This window comes from Mugil cephalus, chromosome 5 (assembly GCF_022458985.1).
Source record: "Mugil cephalus isolate CIBA_MC_2020 chromosome 5, CIBA_Mcephalus_1.1, whole genome shotgun sequence".
Classification (NCBI taxonomy): Eukaryota; Metazoa; Chordata; class Actinopteri; order Mugiliformes; family Mugilidae; genus Mugil; species Mugil cephalus.
The window spans coordinates 8,612,430-8,635,752 of NC_061774.1; the positions used below are offsets into that span (position 1 = coordinate 8,612,430).

At 41.5% G+C, this 23,323-nt stretch overlaps 2 protein-coding genes across 7 annotated transcripts in view; one reads left to right on the forward strand and one right to left on the reverse strand.

Annotated features, from left to right (window-relative positions):
* Positions 1 to 1,349: 1,349 nt before the first annotated feature.
* cd40lg (CD40 ligand) lies at positions 1,350 to 4,588 on the forward strand. The gene is made up of 4 exons (XM_047584773.1): positions 1,350 to 1,875; positions 2,399 to 2,423; positions 2,535 to 2,624; positions 2,724 to 4,588. Exons 1-4 carry the CDS (start codon positions 1,675 to 1,677, stop codon positions 3,095 to 3,097), a joined length of 690 nt encoding a protein of 229 aa, XP_047440729.1. The 5' UTR covers positions 1,350 to 1,674; the 3' UTR covers positions 3,098 to 4,588.
* Positions 4,589 to 5,183: 595 nt separating this feature from the next.
* arhgef6 (Rac/Cdc42 guanine nucleotide exchange factor (GEF) 6) overlaps positions 5,184 to 23,323 on the reverse strand; it is a 28,507-nt gene continuing 10,367 nt past the window's right edge. The window contains exons 8-22 of one of the 6 annotated variants that reach the window (XM_047584770.1): positions 23,156 to 23,251; positions 21,938 to 22,060; positions 19,547 to 19,685; positions 19,269 to 19,328; positions 17,880 to 18,026; positions 16,420 to 16,506; positions 15,118 to 15,199; positions 13,913 to 14,028; positions 13,552 to 13,725; positions 11,478 to 11,498; positions 8,382 to 8,481; positions 7,857 to 7,943; positions 7,624 to 7,720; positions 7,347 to 7,401; positions 5,184 to 7,042 (exon numbers count right to left, since the gene is read on the reverse strand). In XM_047584770.1, coding sequence (XP_047440726.1) covers positions 6,920 to 7,042; positions 7,347 to 7,401; positions 7,624 to 7,720; positions 7,857 to 7,943; positions 8,382 to 8,481; positions 11,478 to 11,498; positions 13,552 to 13,725; positions 13,913 to 14,028; positions 15,118 to 15,199; positions 16,420 to 16,506; positions 17,880 to 18,026; positions 19,269 to 19,328; positions 19,547 to 19,685; positions 21,938 to 22,060; positions 23,156 to 23,251 — 1,507 coding nt within the window. In that variant the 3' untranslated portion in view covers positions 5,184 to 6,919. Of the gene's footprint in view, positions 7,043 to 7,346; positions 7,402 to 7,623; positions 7,724 to 7,856; positions 7,953 to 8,381; positions 8,482 to 11,477; positions 11,499 to 13,551; positions 13,726 to 13,912; positions 14,029 to 15,117; positions 15,200 to 16,419; positions 16,507 to 17,879; positions 18,027 to 19,268; positions 19,329 to 19,546; positions 19,686 to 21,937; positions 22,061 to 23,155; positions 23,252 to 23,323 lie in introns of all 6 variants that reach the window. The other 5 variants (XM_047584768.1, XM_047584769.1, XM_047584767.1 and 2 more) reach the window with 5 other exon arrangements.

Sequence of the window (23,323 nt, forward strand, 5' to 3'; positions counted from 1 at the left end):
GTCACTGTAAATCGTTTATTTTTAATGAAAGATTTAACGTTGGCTAAGCTTCATGCCGTATGTCATGATTCGTTAATTTAATATTATGGAATGATTATGAATTGGTGACTGAAGTTACACTTTATGGGGAGATTCACCAATGTAAGAGTAAACGTCCAGGTATAACACCTCTGGCCACTTGTGGGGTCGTTCATGCATTTCTCAGCCGGTCAAGTTTTTCTATGTAACATTGCCAATCATTGCTCGGCAGCAAGATTATTCATTATTTGTTTCTGCCTGACAAACGTTAGCCATTCACTTGCTTTCCGGCCAACAAATGCTAGCAACACAAAATAAATGCTAATTACAGGGTTTTTTGTATTTACCACCAGTGGTTTCTGCGCTGTATCTTAGTTGTTCCTTGGACTGTGGTCTTCTGGACTGAGGCTTCAAGTGTTGTTCTTGGGATCTGCAGGAGCCACTCTCCCAGTTTGCTCTTTCAATCCATGGTGCTTCTCAAATTTTCATGTTTGTTCTTTCTGATGTATCAGCACATTTATCACCACCACCTTCTTCTGCTCTTTCTCTACCACCACTTTGTGTGGTTGGTTTGCCAGGACCTGTTTCTCAGTCCAGAAGCTAGAGTCCCACAGAACTTTGGCCCTGTTGTTCTCAACCACCTTCTGTGGTGTGGCCTATTGGGACTTGGTTGTGCCTCTCCGTGTACCCTGATCCGGCTAGCATCTTATACCCTATGTGTTTGGCTGTCTCAGGGGCCTCTATGGCTCTTGTACATAGGGCCTGTCCTTGTGCTGCCATTATTAGTGCCTCTGTGCTGTCCATCAGTCCAGCGTTTTCCAGCCATTGGTAGGTTTTCTTTGACGGTGGTACATGCCGTGTAGGGTCTTTTCCCTCCAGGTTGTCTGTTCCTCTTCCTCTGCACGTTCATCAGGTTTCTGTTGTCTGACACGTTCTCTCAGCAGTTTGTCATTTGGGGCCATTCTCTTGATGTACTGTTGGATTTTTGATGTTTCATCCTGGACCAAGACCTTGATGCTCACTAGTCCTGTTGGGACTATTGTTGGCGTAAAACCCTCTGTACATGGAGAGGAGCTTTCTTGTCTTGATATCTGTGGCTTCCATCTCCTCCTTTGGCCAGCTTATGATCCCAGTGGGGTATCGGATCTTGTTCTTACCATTCAGCTGATTTGTCAGGACTTGCCTTACTCTCTGGAGGTATTTGGTTGTGGTTGACTTCCTTGTGGCCATTTCATGGTTTCCATTAGCCTGTGGAAAACCATGGTAGTCTACTTACTCTGTCTTGGATATCACCTATGTTTCCCTCTGGTAGGTTGACTCCTTCAGCTCTGATATATTATATAATTCTGTGTCATACCAGTTAATTCACAGCACCTCAAGAAATGGAGATTTGGTTTAGTGGCAAAAAAAATAAATAAAAAATGCCACAGTAACTGGTGAAAAAGTGTAACTTACCTGACACAAAGAAAAAAAAGAAGTGCAGTGAGGCATTTCACACAACAAACATAGACACTCAGCAACAGTCACATCTGTGACAGGCCTCTGTGTTCCAGGAAGTAGTGTGACAAACTCAGTCGACTGAGAGAGCATCAGTTCAAAAGCGCATGGGATGTCACGGACGTCAGGCCTCTCTAGGTTCCACCGCTCCTCTCCACCATGATCAACACTTACCAGACCAGCCTGGCTCCACCACCGGTGCCTCCACGACTCAGCAGGTCTCAGCCAGTTCTTATCCCAACTGCACTTCCATCACATAGCCAAACCAGCCCTCTGACCCGGTGTTTGGCTGGTATAGTGGTGCTGCATCTGTTGCTGTCTCTTGGAGGATTCATCTACCTGTACCGCAAAGACAAAATGGTAAACTTTTTTCTGCATACATAAAGATTTTTAACTGAATAGTTCAGAAACTAAAATATGTGAGAAATATTTTGGACAGTATTACTTAGGACAGTTTATAAAAAAAGTCAAACTTAACAAAAAAAAAAAATCTTCAGTTTAAGTTCGTCCACTTGGCTGTTGCTTTATGGTTTTGTGCTAAACTATTATGCACCAAAGAGTAGAGGACTGCACCTCGGTGAGAGTGCGATCTGTTCATATCATTTGTGGGGAGCCACATTTTGCTCTGTGTAAAAATATCGTGGTAAGGCCAGTTCAGCTATCTGAAGCGCAGGAAATGCTCTTGAACTAACGGGTGAAACGCAAATTTCACAGCATGCCTGTTTTTATTTATTTCTTTTTTTTAAAAAAAAATAAGATTACTTCATGAAGAATGCCTTAAAGACATTTAATTTTACATATATTAAAAGCATCACAAGAAAGTATGTTTAAGAAAGTAGGTGTTGTGCTGCCTGTTGCTCATGTTCCTTTGTCATCCTTACAGGAACATTTTCCAGCTGGAGAAAAAGGTACATATATTTTATTGATTCATTTTAGTATTTTAGAAAAGAAAAAGAAGAAAAAAAAACCTCATCAGTGTCAATCTCATCAATATCCCTGACATGTGTGCTCTTTTGCAGCTGCTTATTCCACCTCAGAAAGGCAGGAAATGTACTATAAATCCCTTGCTCACATGGTAGTGAGCAAAGACACAGCAAGTAGCAAATCACGTAAAAAACTTTAAAATTATTTTTGGAAATACAGTAAAAAGAGACATTTAATTGTTAAAAGCTAAAAAATCTGTTTAACAACTTCTTCTATCTCTGCAGAGGGTTATCTCCAGTGGGATATGAACCAGTCAGTTCTAAGGAAGATCAACTACTACCATAAAAGCTGGTTGACAATCTTTGAGCCTGGCGATTACTACGTCTACTCCAGGGTGACCTTCTCCAAAGAAGACCCTGTGCAACCACTGCTCAGCAGGGTCAACCTAAGGAAGAACGAGACGGGGAAGAACAAGCTTGTGATGGAAGCCTACTGCAGCCTGGGCAGTGGCTCTACATCTGTCCCTCGCGTCTGCACAGCAACACAGGGAAAGCTGGTCACATTGGAAAGGGGAGACCAGCTCAGTGTCTGGGTACATAACACCTCACTGGTGGACTACAGCGAAGGTGCGACAGCCTTTGGGATGTACAAACTATAGGATTTCTATTTGAGCACATGGACCCACATGGAGATGAAGAGTGGGGAAATGGATGAACTTTATATGGTGACTCTTTAACAGACTGGATGAATGTATTTATTGATGTAAATGGTGTTCTATGAAATCAAATTTTAATCGGAAACATTTCTACTCTTCTCACTTATTCTCGCCTGTGTCCAGTTTCAGGTGCAGGTTAAATTTGTCTTATTTTCACTCTCAGGTGAAGCAATTATAAAGTTTGCGAGACACCCTCACCTGGTATAGAGCATTTTCATGTAAAAACGTAGAATATTTAAAATTGTATCTATCAGACTAGAAAAACACTCCACTCACTTGCAGGTGAATTTGTAGAATTAAAAATTTCCTCTGTGCTTGTTCAACGGATTCTCCGAGGGCTACTCATAAAATACTAACTTTTATTGTTTGTTGTGAAATTGAAGTCAGCCCTAGTCTAGGTCACTGTGGTTTTACATTTCTGGGACACGACAAACCACATTGTCAAGATTCATTTTCTCACGTCAAGTCCAACACGACCACTGAAGCTGCAGACGACTTGTGAAGGGCTTTATTATTTCGCAGGAAACAGACTGTCCCTGGCGGAAGGGGATTTTATTTATTTTAGTGGCCACACCAGTACATTCTACTTCCAAACTGATACACTTTGTCATGTACTGAGTCCTTGTTTTCAGGCAGCCAATGGTTTCAATTCATTTCCAACTGGTGTACGAATCTTCCCTTCAACTTAACTTATTTTAATTCCATTAGTTCATTGTCCAATAAATTTGTTATATATATATATATTATCGTAATAAATGTGTGTATAAAAAGATGGATGAGTACATTCTGAAAAACAGCAGCATTAATCATTCACAGTTCATACTTTGACCCAGTTGCGCTCATCCTGCAGATGTGAGTTCAGGAGTAAAAAGCTGTACATGTTGAGTAATATCACGGTTCCGCCGCCACCAACTCATCAGCAGCGAAGGCAGCACTTTAGTTTAAAGTTAGCACCTCTTTGCAAAACTCTCATTTCTCATTTCACCACTGTGGTGGAGTACAAGAGCATGGAAAGAGTGAATCTCTATGAAGATGTGTGCAGATGCAGAGGCGGCACACTGTTACAGGATGTCTTCTGTGCTAGTCACTCCTTCCATCCTGTGAAAGGGGTTCTTGCTACTAGATATGAACAACCTACAAATTCCTCAACCACACGTGTGTTGAAGGCAGCATGGAAAAGCCCATCTCTGTGGATTTCCAGTATGAATGGAGGAGCACGCGGTATGTTCTGTGCGGTTGACTCAACCTCTGGAGTTTTCCGTTTGTCACGTGGCGAAATTCAATCGAAGAACCTGCTTGTTATATTAAACTTTTAATAAAAGAATGATCATACCAAACATAAAGTACAGGGTATCTAGAAAAAAAAAAAAAAGCATTACACTTGCAACAACAATAATTGCATAGAACAATCTTTCCAAAAAACAACAACAACAACAAAAAAAAAACAATACACACAGTGGTCTGGAGATTAAATTTCAGAAACAGGAGTTGAACCCCTTCCCACCAGTAAGTGCTCACTGAGGCTATCGGGAGTTTAAAACTACAGTATGTGGTGCTAAATGAAAACAGTCTTTACAGACACTGCAATAATGTTAATCTCAGCAGCAAAACGTGTGATGAGACAGAGACGCACTTCTGTACAGGAAGCAGCAGCAATGCTGAAGACATTCTGGCATGTTTCCAAAGAGTGTCCAAACAGGATTAGCCACTAAAGATGAGCTCCAGCACACCGAACAGGCATTAACCTTGCAGAAGTACCCTTGAGCAAGACAGCACCTCAGAAGTACCAGCGCTGCCTTGTACTCGATACAGTGCTCCGAAGTCCCTGTAAAGAGGTGCGTGCAAAAACAGCACTTCGTAACAGGATTGTACAGTATTAAAATGATACACGTTCTGGATCATTTGTGATTAAAAACAAGGGACGTTTAAAGAATAATTCTTAATAGCAAGAGAACAGGTAAAGGCAAACGCAACCTGATGAATTGGGCTGGACCTAATGCCACGGACCTTTTTTTTTTTTTTTTTGTTCTTTTGGTTAATTGACTGGGCTGATTCATTCCTTATTATTGCAATTTCTCCAAATCTACGCTGGGTCTAAGCCAGAGGACAGAGTCAGTAAAGCAGTCACTTATTGCATTTCAACAGCATTCGATGCTTGTCTGCAGCACAGCAAGATTAGAATTAGTGCACACACTTAACCTCATGAGGAAATGTACCGCTGTGGGTCCTCCAAAAAAAGAAAAGAAAAGGGCTTGCATCTATAAACAGCACATTGAGCCCTGTTTCTCAGACCCAGTATATACCCTTTAAGCTCGAGTCATTCTAACTGAATTATTACAGCACGTTAACTGTGACATTATCCATATAAATTATACATTTAGTCCCAGTCAGGTCTCAAACTTTCTTTTAAGTTTGTCGACCTCTTCGGGAGGCACTTGAACAGCTGAGCTCTACGCTAAAAAACGCGTCTTTCTCCGTCGATCCTCGTTCCGCGTTTGTCTCTGTTAGCTTTGCAGGAACCAACCAGTTCACCACAGAGACCTCAAAATGAAACCTCTCGTTAGTCAAGTTTTTCTCTTTTCAGTGGGAAAGAACAATAGCAATTTCCCCTTGGCCAAAAACAGAGAAATGTATTTCCTGTCTATATTTATCAGTGTTGTTTATTACATTTCCAGACAGGAGTAAAGGCAGTAAAACCCCATCTATAAGGCTAACATCACAATTAAATGCTTGGGTGAACAATAAATAAAGATTAAGAAAAAAAGAAAAAAAATCTAAATAAAGCAAGGCTATATATTTAAAATGTTAAAAGGATTCTTGAATATAGTTTAGTTAGAAGAGTAAGGGTAATGTTCATTATTTGCATACTCTGGTGTAATAAACGATACACAGTTAAGTCTTTCCTATTTTCTTTTTCTTTTTTTTTTAAGCAGCTGCTTCCCTGATAGCTTTGGACTAAATATCTCGATTATCACATTTCTGGTGCAGAATTCATACTGTAGAAACACTGTACATTCATGCAGTTTTTAAATAAAAAGTCGAGGTTTGGAGTTTGAAGGTGATGAGCTAACCTGTTTGACTTGCTTGAACACCGGGAAAAAAAAAGAAAAATAATAATAATAAACTGCCTGGAAATGTGTGGTGTGAATGTTGAGAACGTTACAAAAAAGCAAGTCACACGTGAAAGCACAATAAATCTATTTCCCCCGCCGTGACAAATAAAATATGACAAAGTCCTGACGAGAAGAGCAGAACATCAGTCCCCTTCGTGACAGTGGTGCACGAAAGAGTAAACCTATTAGACTCGATGGCTTCGTACTCCTTTTCTATTTCCAACTGAAGCAAAAGAAGCAGCGGAGAAATCGTTTTTTTTTTTTTTTTTTTTTTTGTCCTTGTCCAGGATCGTTCCTTTTCGCTGGGGAGTGTTCACAGTGACAGTATGTTTGAAAGTTCTTGGTGCGACGGAGCGGCTCCACGAGGAAGCGCGTTCGTGGCCTCACCTGGCGAGGCTGGATCAGGAAGACGGGTCAAGATTCCATCGAGTCGGGCTCCAGAACTCGAAGTAAAAGCGGCTCCGAAAGAGAAAGAAAGAGCGAGGGACAGGGAGTCCAACTCTGCTGTGTGTGACTGAAATGTAGAGACGCAACACAGGAACACAAATATACACGCACACACACATGACCCTTCCTGCACCCCCCCCCAGCCGGCCCCCCAGCAAGCATGCTTACATAACACATACACACGACAGAGACTGAATGGAGGTGCTCAGTGGCTAACGTCGTCCCAAGAGCAGTCATTCTTCTGCTTGGCCAGTTTTCGGACCATTCTCTCCAACTCTTTGCGAGACTTCTGCTCCTCCTCCAGGAACTGCTTCATCCACTTATTCTCCTGCAGGACAGTGGGGAAATGAGGAGTTGTGTGGGTGCTATGGCAACAGCGCTTACGTGCAATAAAATAAAATAAAATAAAATAAATCCTTCAGTTACAAATATAAATAACAAATAAGGTCGTAAACAGCTGAGAATTTCTCACTTTAATATCATCTCCTGCATTAATATCTGCTGACATAAGACAGAAAACCTTAGTCATCAACTTCTGCACTCAACCACATCTGCACCACCTTCCAAACACTTTCATAACATTCAATCCATTAATGACTAATCACAAAAGAAATCCACAATATCTCACTCACTTTTTTTAATTCATGGACCTCGTCCTTTAAAGCATACACAGCGTCGACTAGACTCCTGAAAGGGGAAGAAAAAAGAGGAGAAGAGCACGTAGTTCATTTTATTTTACTTTATAAGCAGCTGCTACTTGTTCAGGAAATTAAACAAATTTTTTGCACATTGAACGTATTGGTATGTGAACGTTATACAGGCTTATAAATGACCAGCTCTCGCGTGGGACGATTTGTTCCTCTATTCCACAAACAGTTAACGTAAAGGCAGTTAACGACATATCCTTACTTTTCCTCAATAACCGTCTGCCCGTTGCTCTTCATCTCCTCCACGATGATCTTCTCCTCCTCTGGGAGAAGCACCTGAGGGACGCACTCTTTCCGCACTGCTGCACACACAACACACAACAGACACACACAAATTAAAGGGTAATCTTTATTGACGGCTGCGTCAGCTGTTGAAGAAATCCAATCTAAAATGACATTAAATGATCAGTCTCTCGTTGTGTCTTGCACACACACCTGTGGTCGTCTGGTGCAGGCTGGCTCCCGTGCAATAAGCCTCAATCACTCTCAGTATCTGAGCATCCTCCTCCAGACCGACCGTGCCTGTCAAACCTAGAGATTATCATTTCAATATATGTGCAGCTTCATTCTTCAGATGGTGACACTATCATCAGCGATTAATATACACAGATAATAATCCTGCAAACTTCACTGGACATACATTCATGTTACAGGTTCTCTTTCAGCATGTATGCTCCTCTATGGTTTTCATGTAAAGCTGGTGAGCTCCTTGGGCGTTTCTCAGAACTGTCACTAGATGAATGTAACGATATCTGCGCAGTAGTTTAGTTTGTACATGAAAAGTTCACCTTTGCTCAAATTTCAGTTTTACTTTAAAACCGAAAGCAACTATCCAGTTCATCTATATCAAGAATCTAAACTTATTATAATCCCCGGCCACAACAACAACTGAAATACAAGTTTTTGCAAAATGAAACATCTTAAGTTTGTACTACTCCCTCCATGCTGTAGGAAACTTACTACTTTTCCTCGCCTGAACCTCGTCGTCAGAGTGCTTGCGCTCTTTCTTCTTGTTGCCTGGTAGAAACTTCTTCATCGGCCGAGGGCTCTTGCTGGAGTCCTGAGGGGGTGCAATAAAAATTTCAGGACATCTGTGTGTAGACACACACACACACACACACACACACACACACACACACACATGAGCGCACGCACACACACGCTGAAACGCACACCTGAAAGCCAAGACTCCAATCCAAACAATGCAAGCTTGCAGGGACGTGCATCCCGTATCGACACACAACATCAAGGAACGAAATACCATCAACAAACAAGGCAGCAAGCATGTGATGATGACTGATAGTGAACCAGCATGGCAACCTATAGGTGGATATTCATTCTGACTTACCAGGGCCTATGAATAAATAAATAAATAAATAAAAAATACCAAAATTGATTTATGCTTTATGAAGTTTTATTTCCAGAATCATATAAAACTATGTATCAGCGGTACGGGAGATGCTCTTGGGATCTGACCAATATGGAAAATATTTGCAAAGAAGAGCGGGAACATCTTCATCAACACCAAATCAATATGTGACAAAGGGAACTAGAAATCTGATCTAATCTACAGTAAATCTGTGTTTTATTTTTATCTGAAATGTGTCATGTGAAGGTTTCGGGATGAGTTTTGTTTTTGTTTTTTTTTAATGAACCTACATAAATTCCTATGTTATTGTCGCTAGATCACAAAAGCCTACTGATTTAATGGGGATGTGTGCGTCTATACCCACTGACTCACATATTTACTCATCACGGGAGCAGACTTTCACCAAGTTGCATTTCTGCTGCATCAAACCACAATAGGAGCGGTTTTACTAATTAAAGATTTCCCTTTTTTTCTGCTGAGTTAAGTTTAAATGGGAAATGACACATAAATGTGTTAGCCCTGGTACCGCGAACTGTATGGGAAATAACAGCTTTGCTAGAGTCAAATATTAAAACGTTGCTAAAAACAAAGATTTAATCAGTTTATTTTTCATAATTTCCACCTAGCTTGCTGGCTAGCGAGTCGCCCTTGGCTGGATCCTTCAACTACTGGACAGTGAAAAGGAAATGGAAATTTTGTTATAAATCCACTTGGTTCCAGTTTGGAACCGTTACAGCGCGGGAACCGAGCAGTGGTGTCGCTACGAGTGGAAGACGTGGGGTGGGGGGTTGTGAGCCGTTGGTTTGGGGAAAAGAAACTGAACGGAAGAGTGTGAAATAGTCTAGAAAAATGTGACGCGCATAGATTTTATATTATTCGTGCAACTGTTTATTGTTTATTTAGAACTTTAATTCGCGGTTCTTATGGACATATCGGCCATGATAAGACCAGTGAACCGATGTAGTTCAATTCTGGGATGATTAAAAATAAAGTCACACCTGCAGGGATTTCCTGGATGGACGGACTGTGCACGGTTGCAATAGTAACACAGACAGACAGATAAATACTTTATTTGACTTGGATACGATGATGGAATTGAGGATGATATCTGTGAATTATCTTATGACGTTTGGAGTGCAGAGTTTGCTTCGAGTAATTAATGCCATGACTGATAGGAGTTTAATGTGAGTACTATCAGGCCCAAGTTTTTATAAGGCTTGTGCTTGCTTTCCAATTTATGGCTGCCATTTGGCTGCTGCATTGTGTAGCCAAGCTGATACTGAAATGGTAATATTTAGGCCATATATTGCGGTTTTCTTCTCGGCTGAGAATTAGACCACAGGTATTCATGTCAATGGTATTTGTACCAAAATGTTGTGTGTTTCTATGACACATTTAGTTGAATGCAGACTTTTTGAACTCTTGTTGTTCATTCCCTGCCTGGCTGCTCGCTCGTGTTAGTGACCACTTCATTACCCCCGTTACGGTCTGAAAACAGACTGGGGTTTCCTCTGTTGAATACATTAAAAGTGGGGACGTAAGAAATACCTGGTGATGTAATTATACCACTGCAAACTTTTCAACACTTTATAATGATTTACATGAAGTCATTTGTGCCATGTCTGGAACTGAGAAGCGTAGTCAATGAGTAAACCCATTCACGGGGCGCCCCAAAACGACACCTGACATCTCTTCTCATAAGAACCAAGAGGAATAACTGACGGAATCCTCCCCAATAAAAAAAAAAAAAAAATTTTAAGAAGAGGCTCCAGGATTCACAGCGCAAAGGTTCTTTCCGTACTGGTTTCTTGTTTCGCGGACTTGCGTCACGCAGGTGGAAGGAAGAGTGGAGAAGAGTGAGTTTTGCCAAGTAAGTGGCGCGCTGCAATTTGGGTACCAAGACCTGCTGCGTTTCACACAATCCACCTTCTTGAAATAACCTGTCATCGGATCACATACAAGGGCACACATCATGTTGGCTGACTTTTAGTGGTTTAAAGAAGTGTGTTTTTTTTTTCCCAACCGCCTGAATGCAGAAGGAAGTCATGCACATCTGACATTTGACAGATTTATAAAAGTGATACGGCTAAGGTGTCACACAACTGCCAACGAGGGTGAGCTTCACATTTAATTTAGTGTTCAGAGTTTAAAAAAGAAAAAGAAAAAAAAGGACTGTTTCACTGCACACATGGAAAACATCGGTTCCCACCAGGTTTTTTCTAAGATTATATAAAATCCACTTATAGGGACATCACCTTAACTATGACAACATATTTTATCCACTGATAATTTAAATGTGCCAACACGTTCCAGTCTGAGGGACAGGCTCGCTTCAGATCCGCGTACACGTCCAAAAATAGCAGAAGAATTTACTACAACTTGTTGCACCAGAAAACACTTTCAAACTGTAGACGACACCTTAAATAATGAGTTACACGCTACGGGGAACGAGAAAAGGGCGACAGAAAACAGGAAACCAACAGATGACAATGAGAGAGGAGTGAAGCAAACAGAGCGATGACATGTCAGCTGAAGGCTGGGGTTAACACGCACACGCGCGCACACGCACACACACACACAGGCAATCCCATCCCATCTAACCAACCCACATCCTTACCCACACACACACACACACACACACACACACACACACACACACACAGAAACAGACTGAGATCTAACCTTACCTTCATGATATAAGACATCCTCTAAAGAGAGCAGAGTGGAGACAGAGAGAAAAAGGAGAGAATGTGTTTGATGAGAGAAGGATGTGATAGAGGGAGTTAATGGTGAACATTTTTACACCACCTCTTCTATTCACCTATTCACGGTCACGCAGAATAGGTTGAATATTTGGTATATTAAAAATAGAAGGAAGCAATGGAAGGATTGTCAGAGAGTTATTTTTTCATGCATTCAAATCTCTGTGGTTTCAAAAGGCCCGTATAGCTGCTGCTTCTTCAGCGCTCACAACGGACAGCAAGGGCTCGGTGACGTGTGTATTTGGTGTTACAGGCAGATTTAAGATGCAGCTCGCCCCCCCTTCCCGAAAAAAAAAAAAAAAAAAAAAAAAGAGTACAAAGACAGGGGATGACTGATGAGATGCACTCAGCGCACCTGTAGACAGTAGGAGTCCATAACTGAAAGCTCTAAAAATGCTGACTGATAAATGTGTGAAAGCTTCTGCCTCCCACGTGGACCACAGTGCAAGCATCATATCTCATCAAAAACAAGCAGCTCGCAAACCACCGGTGCAGTCATTGCTCTTAAATGCCAGACACACTCCGTGACCATGCTGTCATTACTGGGAAACACTTCCACAGAATACCTGCGGCAGTTTCAAGTCTGTCCTATTTACTGAGTAATCAGGCCTTTAACTGGCACTAACCCCACTGCGCGGTTACGCCGTCAACCAGGTCAGGGTTTTAAAAAAGGCTGCGAGGTGACTTTCTCGTAAACACGCAGAGATGAATTAATGAATGTTTGCTGCCTCGATCAACAGCGGCAGTAGTCACTGACGTCCAGAGATTACAGCTCTGGAAATAATCACCTTTCAAAAACAAACAAACAAAAGTGATTATCCAGATGAGCCGGGCTGTATCTATTCTCATTTGGTTACTGTACTTTCACAAGTCTTTTCACCCAAATACTTCATGAAATTAAAAAAAAAAAATCTGTGTGTGTGAAACAGTTAAATTTACATACAATTTACATTACAAGTGTCTGATTGGATTCACCTGCTTTGGATCTCAACACATTTGTGTTCGTCACATTCAAACAATGAATTGGTGTGAAAACTGAATGTGATCGTAGCAAAAATCAGGCGCACATACATATTATACATATATATATACATACACATACACACACACACATATATATATATATATATAGATATATATCAGGTTTTAATTGTTGAGAGCTCATTGAACTGAGTACTGGTTCAGTCGGTATTTTTAGTGAAGCATTATTTAAGGTGGTGGTAAATCTTTTTTTAAAATCGAGTAATTCTTTTTTGGACCCCCTCCCCCTCCAGTGTTTGCATATTTACAGAAGAATGTACAGATCTTTCCATGATGGCAGTGGTTCTGAATAAACCATGCGAAGATTGGTTTATATCAAGAGACATGCATTCTTGTGGTTAAGTAAACCCACTGACCCTGAAAATCAAATTGCTAATAGGTGAGTGCACACACAAACGTCTGAAGGGTTGACAGGGTTCATCTGCAGGTACAGGAGCACATCATCTTAGATATTAAAAAAAGAAGAAGGAAAAAAAGGAAGAAGAATGGGGCTCTTTCATTGACTGAAAGCAGGAGTAAATAAATAAATAAATAAATTGTGCACCGGAAACATTTGCATGGCCACACAGAGTTAAACATATCGGATATAAATAGACTTATAATCATCATCCTGCTGATGTCAGTAATTACTCAGAAGAGTTTGCCACAGAGTATATTCTAAGAACATTTTCTATCACTGACAAATGAAGCTCAGATTTAGAACACGTCTTCAAGCATCCCAGTCTGAGGTCGAGGCTTTTGGAGAACTCTGTTAAAGTTGCATTTGCTGCTTTTCTTGTGAGATTTACCTTTCAGGTGGAAAGTTCAGCGCAAAAAAGTCAAGTCTGAATACATCACAACCAGTGCTGGGCTTGTAGAGGAGGGGGACTTCTTGTGGTCTCTGACTAACAGTGTGTGCTGCATGACTTATCATAGGAGGCTGGTGCGGGTTTGCGTGTGCAGCTCTACAAACTCCTACCTCTTTGTAGCCGAGCGCAGCCGAGGGCTTGAGGGGAGGCGCCGGGCGCAGGCAGCTAAGAGACCAGGGCTTGCTGATCTTTGGCGGCTCCATGGGGCCGCGACTGAAAGAGCCGTGGCCGCCCAGGTGGGTCAGGGTGGCACCGCCCGAACTCATTTGCCTGATCTCCACGTTCTACATGGGACATTCAAAGGAAAGCAGACAAGCAAGTGTGTGAGATTCGCTGTATGTGTGTGCACTGCGAGATGAGTGCGTAGCCTGTCGTCTCACGGTGAGAGTCTTGTTTTCACACTTTGCGGAGGGTTCACTTCTAGTGCTGTTTATGACTTCATGTGTGTGGGTACGTGTTTGTTGACCTAACCTTTGAAATTGTGCCTGCAGGGCTGCCTCCTTTGGTGAAAGGCTGAAGACTCTCGAGCCATTCCTGTAACTCCTGAGCGCTACTGCAGAACACCGTGATACGTTCAATCATGCTTCCTGAGTCAGACGAACACACAAACACACACATTCTTCAGTGAAAGCTGAAGCACTGATGACACCAGCAGATAACACAACCACGACTATAGCCAAAATTAAGGAGCACGCGTGTCATTTCGTGAGAGTTTTGACATTTTTTTTTGCCCAAGGATTAGGTACTAAAGTAATAAAGGTGACACTGACAATAATAAATTAATGTGTTTTCCTGTAAAGGTCAATATACCTTTTCAAATTTCAAATTTCAGGACTGGTACCGGAATCACTGCAGGGATTGGAGTGAAAAAAAGAAAAAAAAAAAGCCTGAACTTTTTTCCGGGGGTGGATTAATTTCAGGAATTATTTGATTCCATTTAACTCAGATTGCAAAATGTACATCTTAACATTTAATATTAGTTCTTATATTTATCGTTATTATTATTAACGTCCTTTGTTAGCAGTCAGGACATATTCTCACAGCTTCATAAACTTACTCTCCATCTTTCAGGTGACTAAAGAAAAAAACGACGACTTAGACGATGCCTCCACGAAAACTCGGAAATTCTAAACTCCAACTCGGAAATTTCAGACTTCTGATATCATAACATTCGCGTCATTGGTTAACTTGGAGGACAAAATGATAAGTTTGGTGTATTATCACCGTTTACTGAACATCAAAATATGTGCATACGTAAATCAGATATTTGTTTGGATTTTGGAGGCAGTCATTTCTGCGTTTGACAATTCGTTTGACCTCATTTTTCCCCAAGTTGTCTTGAATGCAGCACACGCACCTCAACCACGCATCCAAAGACCCACCCCCACCCTACTTCTGATTGGCCAGTGATGTTAGTTTGGTTAAGAGGGAAAGCTGCCTTACTCTAATTCCATATGTAGGTGAACTCAATTGACTGCTTGAACCTAACAACATCCAGCATCAACATTTTTTTTTCCCCCAGTCGCAACCAAAAGCCACACGCCTGAGATCCGGCACAGCACTGCAATACTTTAAGATCTGCATTTATATAAACCATTCAAGGAGCAGATGTTTGACCCAAGATATTTAATAACTCCATCCACTCTTTTTTCCCACCCAAGACTTCAGATGCAAACCTGTGATGTCGAAAGCGAAGTGGGCATTGTCTGCATCCTCCGCGTGCCTCGTGACGATGGTCCCCGTCAGCGGCAGTTTTCCCTGAACGGGAGGAAAACCAAGGAGGAGAGAATGAGAATGAATAAATAAATGATGCTGTACTGCAAATCCTGCAACCACCCGAACCTAAATGTAGCACAGTGGAGTTTGGATAGGATCTTACAGTGCCGTCGTTAGGCCTGTTTTAGGGGGGCTGAAGACCTCCTAAAATATTCTTAAGCTCCCATAAATAGTTTGGTGTTGTTTTATTAAAAAAAATAAAAACAATATTAGGTTGTTTTTTTTTCCAGTATAAAGCAGCCAGCATATCAGTTTAAATAAATAATCATATAACCTGTCATCAAGGACTTAAATGTGATCATAAATCTGTCAGTTTCCCTTCGCTTCGTACCATAGAGCGAGTCCCTTTAGTGTGTCCTCATCCAATCCACTCATAACGTAATTAAGTAATATTCTTCAGGGCTTGAAACTGCAGCCGTTTCAGTCACATGTGTAATATGTGCGACTTCAAAATATTTGAGAGCAAACAATTATTGTGTGGTGAGCAAAAATCATGCCTCTATGTTGTGTTTAAAAGCAGATTGAAATAATAACAATAAATAAATTCTCAGTCTTTGTTAGTTGTTTGTGAAATTACGTGCTCACACGCCACGTTTGCTCACATCCTGTGCATCTCCTGAAGGGGGGAGGGTAAAGCCTCCTCTGTCCTTAAAGCCTAGCGACGCCCCTGGGATCTTATATAATAAAGTGTTTAAAAAATAACATTTTATTCAGTCCTACTATATAAAGAATAAATAATAATCACAGTCCTATCTTCAAGAAATGTCATTCTGGAAAACGTCTTAAAATAATTTTGAAATAGGCTTTAGACACTATAGCAAGTTTGGACAGGTAAGAATATTACACTATACTGAAGTATTCAACCCCCATAAGTCTTCTTTCAGTGTAAAATACATTCTAAAGCATGCATAGACTGCAGCGGTTTATCTATACAATGTTTTCTCTGATACCATCTTCCCCAGATAGTGTTTCCATAGCAGATGAAACGGAACGCAAGAATTTGATACTGAAGTGAGAGTATTTATCTAGATCTAGATAAAACAAACAGGCACTGTTAGCCTTGTTCTAAGGAAGTTCAACTTAGCTGTTGTCATATATGGTGTCGACTGAGCTCAGAAACGTGTTCCACTTTCAGCACAACAGTCCTACTCCTATCTCTTTGAAGGATTAAGAAATACAAGCCTGTGTGCACGATATCTCACCTGATAAATAAAGCCACTCATCCGGGAACTGGCAGAGAGCATGACCAACATATTTGGAAAAAGCATTAGGTAGCGCTCCTCTTTTTCCTGCAACAGAAGTGAAAGGTTTGGTTGCGACATGTTCTTTATTTATTTATTTTTTTATTGAATTCATGCAGAGAAAGGACTTCGTCGGCAGCCATTTCTTTTCTCGTCTGTCAACGTTGGGAAGGTTGGGAATGCTGGCTGCACACCAAGTGGATTGTGACGCTGGTTGTCAAAAACCAAGTCCGATCCACTTGAAATCATCTCAGCAGCCGGCATGAGGGGCATGTTCTCCACCCGATTGGCACCCAATTTTGGCAAAGCCGTTGCTTGTTACATGAATGGAAAATGAGAAAAGAGCTGATATGGAGTTGGAGCCGCGAAACAAATATGGTGACTAGTGTGGTGGTTGGAAAGTGGTTGCCAGAGATAAGAAAGAGGGTGAATCCAAATGTCGATCTTGGGCTTTCTTCCAACCACGTATTCAAAGGCGACCCCTACACAGAAACCACACAAGAAAGAGGGGAAGGCTTCTCGCTCGGCATGTGGCCTACATAGGTTTCTGTTTTGTCACTTGAATACAGGAGGACATGGTTTGAGCAGGATGTAACATGTAGGCAACGATTTACATGTCGACAGTATGGCGTTCCACAAATAATTATTGACTCATAACTGAACTTTGAAGCAAATGGGCATCAGTGTTTGTTTTGTCAGGGGAACGTGGGCCATTTCCACCCTGATGAAACTATGATGACCTCTTTCTATATTCCTAGCGCCTCTTGAATCGATACGATCTTTTTCTGTCACGCTTCGAGGATCGCATTCTTTAAAGAACCGGAACTGCGAATGGTTTTAATCGTTTAGCAGGCCGACGGATGAGTCACAGCTGGATTTCAGGTGAACTCCTGCAAAACGATTTCCAGCTGCTGCTTCTCTCTGGATTAAGCTTGACACTGTAGCTCCAATGTGAAGAATTGGGAGTGGATGACCAAATGGGTTCTATTGTCTGTGTCTATGGTGAAATGTATGTAAACCCACATGACTGTCAAATCTAGTACAGATAAACTAACCCTGTGACATGTTTTAAATAATGGTACGGTCCTGGAACTGACAGAAGAACATAAAAATGACTTCATATTTTAAACAATTTAAGATGAAAATAAACTATTTGTATTTCATATCTGACAGGAGGAGATGTACCCAGTGCTCCTGATTGATAAACTTAATAGTTTTTGTTTGACGAGGAATGACTCCAAAGCAGGTCTTCCTATGCACTCTACACCGATCAGGCATAACATTATAGCCACCTTCCTAAAACTGTGCACGTCTCTCGGTCCTCTCTAAACAGAATCAGTTTTTCCTCGGATAGCCAAATCCTAACAAACTGTTGAGTTAAAAAAAGAAAAAGAAAAGTAAAGTAACAGCTGATTTCTCACCTCACTGCAGCCATTTCTCACATGGACCTGGGACATGTAGGCCACGTGGCCCAGGCTCTTCATGCTGTCCCCCTCCCAGCCGCGCACCGGCTCCGACAAGATCTGGAGCTCCAGGTTCTTTCGCTTCCGCAGGTCGTGGCACTGCGCCTGAACGCGCAAACACAAATCCATGCATCACGATCGATGAAATGTTACACTTTAATTAGGAGGGCTCGCGTAGTGGTTCAAATAAATCTGATGGAACTGAACAATGTGCTTCCTTGCCTTTTTTTTTTTTCCTGAATAATATTTTCATTACATTTTCTGACATGAACACAGATAACAAACAACAAAACAAGAAAATCGGAGTAATGGGCAGCAGAGATTTGTACTGTGTGAAGTTCTTCCTTCCTGTGAGGCTCTACCACTCGGCCAGCAGACCACATATGTATTCTTCAACTGCGTTTGCTTTTCATTTTTTTGTATTTTGCTTTTTTTTTTTTTTTTTGCTTTAATCTCGTGTGCACCATCCTTTTTCCTGCGTGCTGCTGCAGCACTCCTGCAAATATCCTCACTGTGTGATAAGTTGTTATCTTACTGCGGATGTAATTCGTTTTTTGTTTAACAACATTTTTACTTCTTTATTTAGAGGTATAGAAAGCACCCTCTAACATAAAGTAGTAAAGGTTCAGGTGGTACGCAGGGGCTCTCCCTCCTCAAATAGGGAAAATGACAATGCAACATCTATGGCTTTCCATTGCACCTTACTTGAGTTTTGTAGAAGCAGAACTGCAGAGATGTAACGAGTATTTCTTACGTGCCTCACCACCTAACCACACGCGCAAAGACTCTTTAAACTTGCTAATTACAACAGGCAGGGTTGTATGTGTGTGATGTTCTTCTTCCCGTTTTCTGTGCAGCCCCATCGAAGAGACGAGGTGAGTCACTCCGTCTGCTCTTACAAGGAACTCCAGCTACACCGGGGAAACTGTGTCTCAGTTGTGTCTGCAGTTCATTCAGGTACAGTGCGGTTGCTCGTTTCTAATTAAACCCTTCTAAGACAGCATTTCATCTGACACCCACTATAGGAACAACACGATAACTCGAAATGAAGCAGACAAAAGGACACGAAACTTTCATTAAGTTTTCTTTTCCCTCACTGAACGACGCTGCCCTTGAATACAATATGCGGTCACAGAAAAAAAAAAAAAAAAAAAAAAAAGGCAAGAAAGACGAAATCCACCGGCTTCACAATCCAATGATTGAGAATTGACGTGGTGGGATTACAGGTTGTTTAATTAAGAGTTGTTCAATACCGATGAAAATTAGGAAACTGATCGATGCTAAAGATCACCTGAGAAGTTTCCGATTAGTTTAAGCATCAAGATTTCTCTGCATGTCTAGACTTACCACTAAGCTCCTAAATGCTGCTGTTGCCTTTACAATGTCAGTATAGTCTGGGTGGGCTTCCTGCAACACAGAGAAACATCAGATCAAATATGACAGCTTGAATCAAGCCTCTACACTAAACTCTGTGCTATAATAAAGAAAGGAAATGAACTAACTTCCCATAGATTTCTAATTAACTTATAAGACATTAATATACACTGCCCGAAATAAGTAGGCGTGCAATGTACAATTAGAGATTTCTTCAGTGTATATTTAGAGTGACTTGTTTCCTCCCGTACCTCGACATGTCTCTCTAGCTCCTGCAGCAGAGTGGGGTATTTGTCGAGCCTCATGAAGGGCTTACTGAGGCTGGTGGTCAGCGCCAGGATACCCGAACCACTCGCTCCCTGGCTCTCCATGAACTTGTCCAGATCCTCACTGTTAAATACACAAATACAAAGCACATCGTTATTAGTGCACATTCACAGGTAATAAGATTTTGCACACTACAAAGATTTACATTTCAGATGGGTACTAGAGGGAAGCAGTAAAGCATTTGCGCCAACAATAAAAACTTCTTAAATGATCATTTCATTCTAGGAACGCTTTGAGGAAACTCCAGATTAATTTCAAAACGCCTGTGATTTCACGCATAAAGCAAGACTGGGATTCACATTTTTTTTAAATAAACTTTTTTTTTTTTTTAAATCACAGTTTAACAATACACCAATCAGCCACAACATTAAAACCACTGACGGGAGATGTAAATAACACTGACCATCTTGTGACAATTCAATGTTCTGCTGGGAAATTGTGCTCATGTGGATGTTACGTAGATATGTAGCACCCACCTAGACCAGACCAGGCACCCAGACCCCCACCCCATAGATATGACACTCCTTGGTTGGCATCCCCAGTAGGAACAAATCCATAGAGGACCCTCCCCTCAACCCATAGGACCAACGACCCCCACTAACAACATCCTGTTACCAGACACCACAACACACCCCCAGAAGACCCATGTCCATTCTCTGATGAGTCACAACTGTTTTGGAGGCACAAGAGACACCTACACAATATTAGGATTATGGTCATAATGTTATTTCTGTCCAATAGATTAAACAATGTGGGCTGAAATACGGAAAGTTACAGTCTTTTTAACTCATGTATAAGTTATTTAAAGACATGCCAGCGTCAAGCAACTTTAAATTGACAAAAAGCTGGAGAGCATAAATGTCTACAGTAACCAAAGGAGGTTACGAGTGTCGGGCTACTTATAACGTAGCGTAACGCCTTATCAGAATCACAATCATTGCCAAGTATATTTGTAAACACAAGGAATTTGCCTTGGTGTTTGTCGCATAAAAAAATATGATATACGATAAAATGAAATAAATCGTAAACATATACACACTAAAACAAAGAAATATACATTATATAGTGATATAACGCATTGTGACAGTTGGTCCCACCCGCGAAAGACAAAGTTTAACAAAGCAAAGCGATGTAACAGCAGCAGCTCAAACAGCTCGAAGCAGCCTCAAAACAGATTTGGTAACATGTCGCTGCGTTCTAGGTTTATTTCTGGGGATTAAAAATCAACGCGTATGTGCTTTTAGATTTAAATGGTATGTGGGTGTTAAATTACGTGACAGCGCCTCCCATAAAATTATACACATATATACAAATTATTGGGAAGTGAACCTCATGAAATCGTTAGGAGGCCCTCCACGTGTGACAAAAAACCAACAGTATGGCATATGCGGTCCACGTGAGAAAAAATCAAAAGAAAAATGGTTTAAGTTGCAGCAGAAATTAGATCATCAGTTTGGTTTTGTGCAGTTTCGTGCCTTGTTCTGCAACCTCACCCCTCTGCTGCAGAATTTTTCGTCACGATTTGAGGGCCACGCCATTTATGAGTTTCCACCATTCGAAATATCAGTTGCACACACTGCAACTCCACCTGGTAACGATGGGTAAATGTAACGCGACAAAGAAAAGGGCTTTTGCAACTGAAATGTGCTTACTGAGAAAAAGTGCCTTGTTTGCCTCTCAACATAACCACAACTCTATATATCCTGTCAACAGTTCACTTCCTGTGTGTAATTGAACTCACGGTCTAGAAACCTGGCGAGACGCCTCTGCATTATTCAGGGCGACATCATGTCAATTGCAGTTTTGCTGCAATATTATTTTTAATAAGCTCACAACTGCAGCTCTTACTCAACATAAAGCTGCATTTTAACAGTGATACATTTAAACTGAAGGGAACTGTCAGCACACAGGAGCTCTTCCTGCTCAGACTGAGGTCAGGATCATTTACAGAGGGGACGTCTGACACCTTGTGGCTTAAATCCAAACGACACCTCACCGTAGCCGTCCTCCAAATCACACATCACATCAATGTCTACTTTCGTTATAACACACAAATTAATGTGAAGACATGGCGAGTACGCATTTAGAAAAAAAAAAGGTTTGCAACCTTCTTCGCCTTCGACACTTTGCGTTCCAGTTGTGAGCAATGAGGGGCTTGGAGGTCGAATTGCATTTCAAAAGAAGCTTACACAGTCTCTCACAGGAAAATCTATTTAACCTCTGCTATGAGACCTATGGGGTCTCATAATTTCAAAGCAAGTCTTCTCTGTATCATGGTATTGTGTGCCTGTGGTGTTTCCGGCGCGAGGGCTAACCTGTGGTCCGTGAGGATGGAGACGGCCAGAGGGTGGCTGGAGCAATACGCCAGGTACAGAGTCTTGATCTGACACATCAGGTTTAAGTAGCAGCCCGCCACTCGCTGCTGCCCCTCTGGGACCCTGGGAAAGTCAGAGAAACGGAGAAAATGTCAGGGGAAAAGAAAGCAGCAGGAATTGGACAGGAAAGGAAATAGCAGCTAATCAATGATTTACCAACTGGATATTATTTTGGGTGCGTTACGTTCTAGTGACATTTGTACTAACAGGTGAAATACAAACCTGGCAGAATATAGTTATGTGAAGTATTTTCTCAGCGTAACAATAGTGTAGTATCTCAAGCAGTACCTGCAAGGTCCCACATTACATTAAACAGCCCCTTTTAGACCATACACTCTTCATACACGCTCACACTCCTGCTGGTCATTTTCTCATTTCCCAAGGCTGCCATTTGTTTGCAGCAGTGGTGTGGTAGATGTCAAAGATGTCCAACCAGCGCACCAAATGCACCAAAAGACATTCAGCCCCTGTGTCCGAAATCGTTCACCCACTTACTTATGCACAGTTAATGACGTCACTGCTGTGGCGTCATTACGTGTCAGACTGCCGCGGCTCCCCAGGTTATCCCATTATAATGTACACACGAATAAAACGTGATGATTTTGTAAACAAACATGTGCGATGCTGACGAAATAAAAAATAAAATTATGTTTGGGAAAAAAAAAAATAAATAAAAAATGTGTCTCACAAACAGCCACCATCGGCCGCGCTGCTAGAGATGCAATGCATGATGGGATATCCACCACCTGTTGAGCAACCATTGGATGGTCGCTACATTGCTACTACGCAATGCTTTATGTTGAATTTTGAATCCCCTATGTAGGGCATAGAATTCGGACACCACAACAAAATGGCCTAACCCCTGTATAAAGCCCTACACAGGCAGTATTTAGGTGTTAGGGGCCAATTTCGGACACAGCCAGTGTTTCGCTAACAGTATTTTTTTTTAGTCTCTGCATACTTATATTTCTAGCACGCTGAAATGAAAAGGAAGCGATGTCTGGAAGAAGGAAGTGATTGCAAAAACAAAATGAAGCATAGTCAGCATTGCTAAACACATTGCTGAACATGTGCAGTGTAGGACGTTAGTTAAAAAAAGACTAAAATAATGTTGCATGCCATTCTGACTGACAGGAAGGGGTGTCCTGAACGACTTACTTGGTACATTCCTCCAAAGCTAAACACAGCCCTTGCTGGAAGGTAAGAATCTCCTCCAGGTTTCCACACAGTGTGGCGCTGTCGGCACTGTTCAGTCTGAATACAAACACAATACAAGAGTCAGAGACAACGATGACTGAGAAACAAGAACACTTACTTCTACCTACA

Bases quoted from the DNA above. Each gene is read 5' to 3' on its own strand.
- cd40lg (XM_047584773.1), top strand. From the start codon at position 1,675: ATGATCAACACTTACCAGACCAGCCTGGCTCCACCACCGGTGCCTCCA. The intron at 1,876-2,398 runs GTAAACTTTTTT...TCATCCTTACAG, and splicing joins TGTACCGCAAAGACAAAATG to GAACATTTTCCAGCTGGAGA. The intron at 2,625-2,723 runs GTAAAAAACTTT...CTATCTCTGCAG, and splicing joins CACAGCAAGTAGCAAATCAC to AGGGTTATCTCCAGTGGGAT.